Source organism: Parasteatoda tepidariorum, chromosome 1, assembly GCF_043381705.1.
Source record: "Parasteatoda tepidariorum isolate YZ-2023 chromosome 1, CAS_Ptep_4.0, whole genome shotgun sequence".
NCBI classification, from domain to species: Eukaryota; Metazoa; Arthropoda; class Arachnida; order Araneae; family Theridiidae; genus Parasteatoda; species Parasteatoda tepidariorum.
In genome coordinates this window covers 58,684,400-58,696,647 of record NC_092204.1, presented here as the reverse complement: position 1 = coordinate 58,696,647, position 12,248 = coordinate 58,684,400, and the positions used below count along the sequence as shown (strand labels likewise).

Below are 12,248 nucleotides of genomic sequence, written 5' to 3'. Positions count from 1 at the left end.
AAAATTACAAGATGATTAATTATACCACTTGCCATAGTCGGTGTTTCTTACTTGGACAGTCTGTGCTCTCCGATACTGGTTGAACTGCTTGTTAAAAGGGCCATGCCTGGTTTCGAGATTTAATCCATTTTTTTCCTTCGCTAGTTGGTAATTCGAGCAATAAGATCTCCTATGATATAAAACATACTTTACATAATAAATAAAATTGATATTTTAAAGGAAGATGGGGGTAGTAAGAGAAAACGAAGCAGAACGGGGCACGAAGTTTAAAATATGGTATCAACGACACTAAATATATAGAAAAAATAAATATTTTTTTATTCGAAAAAGAAGATTTTAGCAAGTAACCTATCCTGTCTCGGACATGAGGGTGGACGGGGAGGTCAGGGTAATTAAATATCAAACCATATACAGTAGTCGTATAGAGCGTAGTACAAGTAACGAAACTACTGTTGTCGCTACCTTTGCTTGTAGCGAACAACTTTTTTATAAAAAAGTAGCGTAGTGAGAAGGGACCCAAATAATCGAGACAAAGTTTCTTCAATTGCGTCTACCCCCAATATTTTTACAGTCAAACATCCTAAACCACAGGGGGAAAAAGATGTTTACACAGAAAATGCGTTTATTGTGTGCGATTGTTTAACTGAATAACACTCAATTATTTCCATATTTGAGCGCGCCTTTTTTTAAAAAAAGGCTTATTATCTGCTTCTTAAACAGATGATTAAGTCAATCGTTTAAAATATGTATCCTTTATTAGAGGCCTTTCTTCTTTGTTAAACACGCAATAAACCAAAGTATATGAAAAAATATAAAGCGAGAATGGATTTGAATAAAAAAATGAGGAAAAGTAAAACTACTATTTACTTTTTATTTTCAAACCCAATTTAACAAAGTCTTAAAATTAAAAATCTATAATTCTCTAAATTTTATATATTTATATTATATTCAATATATTCTATATTGATCTATTTTTTCAAGTCTGAGTGAATCTTGGCCTACCCGAACCACGTTGTAAGCATGGGCATGCCTATCATGAAAATGTATTGCGATGTTTTCTCCTTTCATAATACTTTTGGATTAAAAAAAATTTTCAATAATACTTACTTTGAGATCTTTATTGAGAAATACTTTTATGCTGCATATAGAAGCTCATAAATTAGAGCAGCATTATCAGTTGACCTCGATTATTAAACACCTAATGAAGGGTGTTTAATAATCGGAGTAAATTTCATGTTTTGATTCAATACGACTTAATGACCCCTGCTGGCTGAGTCTGATACCACTCTCTGATCGTGACTTAGTGGTTCAGAATTCATTATATTTTAATGTCCTCGGCAGTGTCAGAAAAATTCTCTTTAGAGCGTAAATTCTCTTAAGAGAGATAATCCCAGTTTGGACAAAAAAACTTTGATGTAATCCCTTCAGGCAGAATAAGAGAAGTGCTTCCCCAAGTCCGTATACTCCGAGAGTATTCGCACTTAGTACTTTTCTAAGACGATATTACCGACTTTAGATATTCCGCTCATCCTTTTAATCTTGGGCCGCTAAATTCGGAAATGCTCGTTTTGCATATTATGCTTTCGACCATGAAGGGAATATCCAGTGCTCACCGTATGGAGAATCATGTGATCACGTAATATATGTTATCACGGTCTTTTAAAGATTGAAAAAACAATTTTAAATATATAAAATTATAAATCTATACAATTTTATGCGGTATGCGAAAATTTCCATGGTAAAAAGTTACAGTTACTTTACTTATAGAAAACTTTAATCTGAGTCTTAGTAAAGTAATTCTTCATAACTAAATTTGCTTAAGAATCACGTTTTACACTGACTTCGCTTTGCATCTTAACATTTAAGTTAATGATTTAAAGGAAAACAAATTTCTTTGGTTAACACTACATTTCCGAAATGGTGCAAGTTCTGTTCTAATCAAGAACGCCTTATCCTTAATTGTATGAGTTTTTATGTTTAGTAAATGCTTGAAATCTACCTGTAAAATGGTGTAGTTAAAATTCTTGGTTTTAATTATTTTTCAAAACATTAATTTCCCCATTAATTTTCAAAAATAGATGCATCTCTGCATTATGAGTAACGCTCCTTGAGCTCGACAAATCTACTGCCTTTAATAATATTTTTAACAAATTTTTATATAAATATTCGTAATATCCACCGAAATTATATTTTACTCAGAAAGCGTGCCAGCAATGAAAACTGCCACATACAGAGAAATAAAATGTAGATTCTAGTTACATTCAAAAACAATAGTTTTGATTAAATTTAGAAAAAACACTGGTAATTATGTTGCAAAGAGGAGAGGTTTTAAACACACGATGCAAATCTACATCACTATGCATTTAAACTTGTTGCAACATACAACTATGCATTTATGTCTCAAATTTCTGTTTATTTAACTGAAAACTGCACGTACTTTTTTGCTGAATTTACGAATTTGTAGTAGTGTAACTCGAAAAATTAGAGTTATTCTGTAAAGAAATACTTCAATATGATTTTCTTAAATAAAGCAAAATTGAGACGAACGTTAAAAGGAACTCACTCTCGCACAAAGAAACAATTTATTAGTTTTTTTTTTACACTACGTAAGATTAAAACAAATGCCGATTTACAGTAATACTGATTTGTAATTTTGAATTGAACAAAAGTGAATCATGTATAAAAGTATGTCAAGTACTTAGAAATGAACAAATATTTTATTTAAAATTTGAATGTTTTAACGACGAAACTAAATATTCTAAAAGTTACAAAATGGTAAAAGTAACACGATGGTCATAATTAGGAGAAAAAAAATTTTCAAGAAAAACCTCAATTACACTTAAAAGAAAATTTTCAAAATTTCTATATTTTCAGAGCTTTCAGAGAACAATATTGCTAAATATCATGGGATCACATTTTATTCGACTATTTGGGCTGAATGCAGACACAAGATAGGAGTTTTAAAAAGCTTCGATAGCTGAGAATAGACATACAACTACAAAGGCTTAAATACTAATCCTATAGTTTTATAAAAAATTTCTAACACAAGTTTTGCAAAAGCTTTAGTAAAGTTATATTTAAAGCATAACACTAACATTTTGCGCAATTATTTTAATCTGTAAGCATTTCATTTTTCATTAAGGCTGTTTTTATAGCTAATCACTGAGCAAATGATACAGAATCTCAAAACTCTTAAGCAAATCATTAATCATTAATCATCAAAGACAAACATCAAATTTAAAATTACTAAATAACAATCCAATTCCTACGAGCACGTATATTTAAGATTTATCACTATAGTTTCAATATGCCTCCGCCATGGCCACCATATTTGGTAAAATAGCATTTAACTTTTTGACAAATTTCAGTACAATTCAAAGAAAATTCAATTTGTCTCCAAGCGAAAGACACTGCAAACATTTAGATAAAACGCAAGCCTTATACATAGTACAAGAACCTGCTCTACTGCAAAAGCGTGCAAGTTACAATGCTCCCCGGTCCATAATATTTTTCGCATTTGGATAATCAAAAATATTTTTCAAAATTTCAATGATTCTTACTTTAAGCGGTATGTTTAATGCAGTTTTGAGCTCCATATAAATTCCAAGTTAAAAAAATTTAAATGGGTTTGAAACTCTGAACAGAAAATAACTTATTTTCTACTCCTATTACTTTCTATACTATAATGAGGAAAGCATGCCTAGTATTCGCGATCTAACGCTCGAATACACCAACTGAAGAGACCGGTTCCATGCCTTTGACCCTCCCTCCTTCTCTCTCATCCTCTTTTCAGTTGTATAGGAATGTACTATGATATTATTCTTTTTCTTAATATTTTTCGTATTTAATTCTTAAAAAAAAAAATTCATTTCCATGACACTTTCTTTTTAAACTATGTTTTATGTAGTTTTCAGTACCATATAGTTTCCTAATTAAAAGATTTTAATCTCTCTCTCAATTTGAAAACAAAGACATAAACTCCATCTTCTATGACTCTCCACACGCTATTGGCGCAAGAATGCGAAGTATTGCCATAGGTAGAGAATTCTGCAGTGCGCTACCTGTAGCCCATTTAAATTTAACCAACCAATCACTCATTTTAAAGTAGTAGTTTTTTTTCTCAAAATGAGACATTAGAAACTGTAGAGAAGACTGTAACCGAAAAGAAATGTATAATTATTCAACTGTGCAAAAATAGGCAATTCTAAGCTGTTTGTTGTTGATTTCGCTTTGATTGTTGTTTTCTAAACAGTCCGAAGTTAATGAATAATAAGTACATATCTTAAATGTTTTCTTTCATAAATTAGTTTCCTTTTTAGCTAAAAAACTTGTCTTATTTTCTTGCAAAGATAATGCTGAACATTATCAATTTTAAAAATTGCTAACATTATTTCGTTTTATTACTCTGTGTTAAAAAACAATCAATTCAATATAACTTATTAACTCTTTGAAACAATAATTTATCTTGATAATGGATAACTCATCTGATAGTTTAGATAACGCTCCACCAGTTAAACGACTTAGATTCGATGATGATGTGCTACATTCAGATAGCTCAAATTCAAAGGCCGATGTTAGTATTTCATCTTTAAACGCCGAAGAAGGAATGTCGAAACCCTCCCTTACTTCAAACCAAACTGAAGACGATGATTCCGGTGACGATTCACCGATTGAAGACCAGGAGCAAAGCAATCCTTGCTCAATTATGCTGCCGGCACCACCTACAAATATCAGTACTGACGAACCTCAGTCATCTCCTCTTCATCCGGACGTTGACAGCGATGACACTAATCTTCCTCTAGATTCACAACAAACTAAGACAAAAGAACAACTTGAAGAAGAAGAACGAGAAAGAATGCAAGTCCTCGTTTCCAATTTTTCTGAAGACCAACTTAATAGGTATGAAATGTATCGGCGGTCAGCTTTTCCTAAAGCTGCCATAAAACGTTTAATGCAGTCAATAACAGGTTGCACTGTGTCACAGAATGTGGTGATTGCAGTTTCAGGTATCGCAAAAGTTTTTGTTGGTGAGGTGGTGGAGGAAGCCCTTGATGTTTCAGAAAGTAATAGAGATACTGGGCCGTTGCAGCCGAAACATCTTCGTGAAGCTGTAAGGCGATTAAGAACCAAAAATGCTATTCCGTGTAGTCGTCCAAAGCCTAATATGTTTTTTCGATAGTTTCTGAAAAAATAGTTGTTTATTTTATTCTTATTACATTTTTAAGGATATGTATTACTTTTGTAAATATATGCAATGTAAATAATTTGTTATTTCTATCCTATTTTTCTCAATAATATTATACTTACTAATAATTTTGTTTAAAGTACCTTTTGAGATCACAACACACAAATACGTCATCTGGGGAGATAATTGGGGTCTTGACCTTCTTTCTTCTCCTCTGCTCACTTGTATGGAGGAGAGATTTCCGTATCGTGATCTGTGGCCGTCATCACCAAGTCTTGGAAACTTCCGGGCAGTGGCCCGCAAGAAACTTAAAAAACATCAAAGAAAGGGACCAACTCGAAAGGTATAACTCGTAGCAACCCCCGGGCAAATATCTACATGTTTTTTTTTTAATTTGCAACTTTAAAATCTATTTGGCACCTTGGCGATTGTAGTTGGCGGGACAGATGACGATACGGAAATATCCCCTGTGTGGTAATGTACTAAGGTATATTTCCCTTCCACAATATTCTTTGCTTTTGTTTCTAAAAAAAAATTTCCATGACATTTTCTTATGGAGCTAAGTTTAATATAGTTTTGAGTACCATATACATGGTGTGTAGTGTTTTTTAAAGGTGCTTATTTTCATTTTTTAAAAGCCTTTAAAGATGCTTTTTTCATTAGGTGTTTTTAAAAAGTGCTTAATTTTCCCTTTTGAAAATGAGATTTTTTTTCTTTTCCATGTTGATTTTCGCCCATGTATTATGCAAAAGCGTGCTTTTCACTTTGTTCTATTCAACGTTTACGCAATTCATTCGAACAATTCATTTCGTCCTGCCGTCGGTCCATAGCATATCAAAACGCCAATCATTTTACACGTTTGATAAAATACTTGCGGGCCCGCATGTGCGTCTACTGAGCTGAGTTCGGTCAGATTCTATCACTATCAAGTGCAACTCTGCTACAATTTGAGATATTCTCAATTTCAGGCTTCATTTTCCACCCTCTGAAATTGAACCGAAAAATCTCTCGATCTTATTATAGTGGCTAATAAAGAAAATAGTTGTTTTATCATGATCATGTAAAGTCTTTGAAAATTAGTTTGCATCTTGTTAATGTATATAGTGCTTAAAAATATTTTTGGGTGCTTAATATGTACTTAAAAAGTACTTTTTTTTTTTTTTTGAAAGATTTGGCTACATACCTTGATTTAGTTTCTTAACTTAAAATTAAAATTTTTTAATTTAATTGAAAATCAAGACAGAAATTAACATTCTTTTTTCTCCTAAGACTATCCAAACGCTAATGGTGAAAACATGCAAAGTGTTTGTCATATGTACAGAGTTCTGTTCTGTATCACCTGTTGCCGATTTCGATTGGCAGTTTGAAATATTAATTGTTATAACATTGTGAGAAGGTTAAGAATCAAAAACATCATTTTCGATATGCATCTAATGTGTAACCTGTTCTTTTATTAGTTAATAGGAAAATAGTTATCTATTTTAATCTTCTTCATCTGTAAGGAAATTTTTTGTCTTCCATGCTGTTATATATATGTACAGGGGTGATAGCCCAAGTCAAAATTCCGGAAAATTTCTTCCTGAGTAAAAAAAAAAGTTTAAATTGAAAAATTAGAAAAAAATATAAACAAGTTTTTTTTCTCTTTCTCAATATTTCTTAGTTTACTTAAATTATATTTAAAATTTTACACATACCTATGATGACCTTGAGAAGTAATTGAAATTTACAAACATGTCTTTCTTTCTTGAGTTTATGATTATAATAACTATTTACTGATAAAAAAATGAATATTAATCTTGAATATAAGCTTATGAAGTAGCTCTCCTTGCAAACAAATAAAATAAACTGTGTTTTTAAGTTCCACCTTTGAAAATTTGATTTCCGAAAACTTTTGCGATCAATGATTTTTTGAAACACCTGAACCTTCGATCTCCGGAAACTTTCGGATCACGGTTAGTGAGGATTTTTTCCTGCGCACAATCAGCCCTGTATGTATAAAAAGTAATTTATTTCTGCTTCTGAGCTAATATTATTAGTATTTTGTTCAAGGCATGTTGGAATTAGTTTTGAAAAATCTTGGTGAAAAGATTTATAGTTAAAAATCTCTAATTTTAATAGAACCTAACATGTTCTTTCAATCGTTGTTCGAAAATTATTTACTTGTTTAATCCTATCATTGATCATGAAATAGCTAATCTTCATGCCCCATGATGAACTATTCCAAGAATGTTTTACTTTAAACTCACTCTATCTGTAAGGAACTAATTTTTGCATTTCTCTAGTAACTAGGAAAGAAAAAATAAGTAATATATATGGTCAAACTTCAACAAAACTTCTTTTTAAGAAAATTAAAAGTATGAAAAGTATTTATCAGTTATATGGTTCAGAAAAGCTAAGAAGAAAAACATTTTCTGAAATTCACCACTAAAGCGTAGTGCTAGATTCTGCTAATAAGAATAATATGCAAAGATGTATAATATTATAGTCTTAAAAGATAATATAAATATGACAGTGTACAATCATTATATACACATGACAATGTACAATAATTTCACAATGATCGATAACAATAGTTATTGATTTACAACAATTATCATATATGGTATTATCATGAAAATGATCAATAACATATAAAAATATCATAAATGCTATACATAATAATAATTATAATGTAATTGTGAGTTTTAATAAATTTTATTTACATAAAAAAAATATTGACCAATATATGAATTATAAATTAGTGAAATCAAAAAAATCTTGCAATATGTTCTTACATTTTTTTTACAGTAGTACATCACAATTAGGACTGGGCTATAAATCGATATATCGCGACATATCGATTTAACGCCTATATCGGCAAACCGATACAGCAACTTTCATTCCAAGCGATGCATCAGAAATCTGATTTAAGCCGTCGCGTGAAGAAGACAATATAACGATATAGCGATACACGCAAGGACTTTCTCTTACGTTCCGATGCCAACTCGCGCTGTGGAAGACGATATTGTTTCGTTATGTTGAGACGGCCTTGACTGTTGGTAGAATCAGAATCACTTTTGAGACCTTATATCGTTATATCACATGTTCGTTTTCGCACCTTCGCGATTCGAAATCGTTTCTTGTAGATTATTTTCAATGGGATTAACTTCGTGATCGTCGTCGTAACCTTGTTCTGAACGCAATCTATTATTGAAAAGAATTTATAAAGAAAAGTTTCTTCATTAATTAGGTAAGTTTTTTATTTATTTTCTGACAAAACTTTTTTTATATTTTTAAATGTGAAAATTATCGGAAATCTAATTTAAGGCACCCATAAGGAATTAAATTACAAAGTAAATAAATTTGTTAGGTTATTTTTTTACTTTCTTTTAATTTATTAAAAACCTTTCGGATAAAACTTCTAATAATTTAATGGGCTTCTATTACTGATTTTAAATTTATAAATCTTGAGTTGTTTTTATTTTTAGAAATAAAGTTAAAACAAAACTTATTTTTTGGACATAAGTCAATAAACTTTATTTGTTCAAAAGAATTTGAAAAGTTTGCGAATTTTATTCATTTCTTTTTTTTTTTTTTTTTTATCAATTACTACTTCGTTTTATTAGAGAGTAAAATCATTATTTTTTTTTAATTTTCGTTTTATATTATTAGTTAATTAGCTAAATATATTACCGAATATCACAATTCTTTTGTTTTTATTTTTAAGAATTTAATTAAGAAACTTTGCCTTACTTTGTTTTTCGTTCATAATTCGGTCATTATTTAATTTAATTTAATTATTTATATGAAATAATAATAAAAATAGTGTTTAAGAAGCATTTTTTTTTTAAAATTATTTAGCTCTTTGTTAGGTTATTTACAAATAATTTTTTAACGAACTTATTTTTTAAATTTTGTTCCTATGCTGTTAGGTAAATATATTGATAAATTTCACTTTTATTTATTTTTTTATTTTTAAACTAAGAAATCTTTTGTTATTTGCGTGATCATTTTTAGAAAATATAACAAAACTTGTGTTTACTTCTTCATTAAGAATTTGAACATTACGATCGAACTTAATAATTCTGTAATTATTTACGCATAATAGTACAAGCAAATATTGATTTGTTAAAAAAAGTTTCTTTTTTTAAAAAAAAAAAAATTTTTTTAACACTTTGTTTTAAGTGTATAATGAATTTCTTAACAAACTTTTTTTTTAATTTTTTAAATTTTCTTTCAATAATTTCAGCTAGATATCTTTATAAAATTCCCTTTTTATTTTTAAACTGAGAAATCTTTCAGAGAACGAAAATTTTAAGAAATTATTACAAATCTTATGTTTACTTTTTAGTTTAAAATTCGAACATTTTTAATTTTAAACTTCGGCTTTTAGTCAATCTAACTTTTATTTTAATTAAAATATATTTTGAAATTTTAAAATCAGCTTTTGTTTAATAACAATATTTTTTTTCATTAAGGGTGTTTTAGGGGTTAACTTAAATTAAGACTGCTTATACCTTATAAACGATAAAGAAGTGCAAATATTTCATTCTGTATCTACACACATTTTTTCAATAAATATTTTAAGTAAGATTTGTACATCTTAGTCAATTTATTTAATATCTTTCTTTAGCAAAACATATATATTTTCAAATTTATAAATTGATTTAAATCAATATGCGTATGAAGTCTTGATAGAAATCTGACTTTCTGTGCCTTAAAGTAAATGAAATTCAAAAATACTATATCGCGATACATCGCTATATCGCGATGCAAAACTGACGATATATCACGATATATAATTTCTAATATCGCCCAGTCCTAATCACAATATTAAAATTTGTAATTACCAGTTATTGGGACTGAGAAAAGCAATTGCCAATACATGGTCCCAAGTACCATGAAAAATGCTATTCAAACAATTTTTTTTTCTGACAAAAATTACTAAATATAGTTGCTTCCAAATTTAAATATATTTAAAAAATATGAATTTAGAAGTCAGAAATTCTATTCCATACTTTAAAATAAATTGCTGAAACTTCCTTTAAATTAAAGCTTAATTCATTTGTAAATAAAATTAAAAGAATGGATAAACTGCCAACATTATTTTGTTCGTTTATCCAGTCTTTTAATTGTTTGAATTATGTGATTTTGTCTTGTGTATTTGTCTGTAAATTGTGTATGTACCATAGTTCTGCCGATTTTATTTATTTTTTAATTGAAACTATAATTTTAACTCTAAGTTTTGACCTGTAAATAATTTTGAAATAGTAAACTGGAAATTTTACACCATTTGTTTTCAGCTAAGTTTTTTCAATTCATCAATGATGCATACATTTCTTATCATTTATTACACTATGAACAGTTCTTCTGGTTTTAGTAAGTCTCGAAATGATGAAAATTACAAACTTTTTGTAATTTTCATCTTCTTAATAAATGGTTAACCTGACATATCATTTCTTGATATAGAAATAGTCTTTAATTGCACTGTAAACAACAACTCGCAACGGAATGTTAACAGAGATGCCAACTGCTCCGGACACGCCAAAATAATTTTTAAAAAAACTGTAAATGAATTCAAACTAAATTTTGCAAATACTATTTTTGCTTGCTTTTTAAAGGGTATAGCTTGATATAAAGTGGTGAATTATATAAGCCTACGAATTATTTAGAAATAGTGGTGGATAAAAATCTACTAAATTGAATTTATTAAACCAATAATCACAATTGATTAAATACCACTTTAAAGTATTTATTTGCTGTCCGGAGCAAGTTGGCATCTCTGTGTTGAAGACGTCCAAGACACGGAAATTATCATTTTGACATAAGAAACAAATTACGCTTCCCAGACGTCTTCATATGTCAAGGGGTTGAACTAAATGCAGGTGTCATTAGTAACAATAAATTAGGAAATTTATGGTTTTGCCATCTCTAAAATATTCTAAAGTTTTAATTATCTATTATTATATTCAAAAGTTGTAATTATTGCTTTTTAGACTAATTTTCCGATTATTATTTTTTTTTTTTTTTTTTTTTTTTTTCAAAATTAGATTGAGTAAAATACAAAATAATCTTTTAAAAAAAGAAAATTTAATTTTGAAATAAATTATCGACGTGAGTGATAACATTCAAAAGATAGCAATTTATCCATTTTTTTAATTGCTAATATTTTTTGTAAAATTTTCGTTTCATAATCTGATTAAAACTATACAACTTGGGAAAATTTTATAAATGATATTAGGTGAATGCATAAAACCTAGTTGTAATAATAAGGCTTACTCGAATATTGAGCTTGTTCAAACTTTACCTTGTGAACATAATGGATATTATGTTTAATTGTGCTTTCACGGTCCTTTTGCTACTAGTATATTCTAGTTTGGCACGGCATTTTTAATTGTAGGCATCTTTTTCTACCACTATCAAAAAAACAAAATCAAGTCTTACTAAATTTTAGAAATTGAAATATATACATGAAAGGCAGTTTTATAATTAATAATTTAGTATATTATAATTTAGATTTATACCTTTTTAAGGGTTGCGGTGATAGATTTGATAAGCAAAATGTCTCCCCATGTTAATATGTTGATGGCAGGGTTGGCAAGTTTTTGACACATGACGGTTTTTACCGGTTTATCCCATCGTTTTTACCGTCATGTCAAACACCCATAGTTTTGATAAAACTGTATTTTAATTTGAGTTTAACTGCTTATGATTTAAAATAATTCATTTTTGAGCAATAAAATTTAAAAAAAAGTTGTTAAAAGATATTTAAGAACAGATTTTTGCATTTTCTGGACATGATTATATCAAATCATACTATTTGAAGTAAAATATTAGGATACTAAACAAAATTTTCAGCATTTCCAAGCATCATTTTGTTTGGCATATTACATTACTGAAGAATGTCAAGTCATTCCAGACTTAGAGTTTGTTAGTAGTTACAAGTTTTGAAAGTTTTGTTTAGCTTATTTCTAATATTTAAGAAATGCCAAATTTTAAATTCTTCTTTTTAGTTCTTGAATTTATTAATAGTTCCAAGCTTTTTTGTTTGTTTGTTTATTTCTAACAATTAAGAAGTGCAAAA

General features: G+C 28.8%; 1 protein-coding gene across 1 annotated transcript; it reads left to right on the top strand.

The window, feature by feature from the left end:
- The first annotated feature begins 4,208 nt into the window (after positions 1-4,208).
- LOC107446476 (TATA-box binding protein associated factor 11) lies at positions 4,209-5,313 on the top strand. The gene has a single exon (XM_016061148.3). It carries the CDS (start codon positions 4,472-4,474, stop codon positions 5,177-5,179), a length of 708 nt encoding a protein of 235 aa, XP_015916634.1. The 5' UTR covers positions 4,209-4,471; the 3' UTR covers positions 5,180-5,313.
- Positions 5,314-12,248: the final 6,935 nt, after the last annotated feature.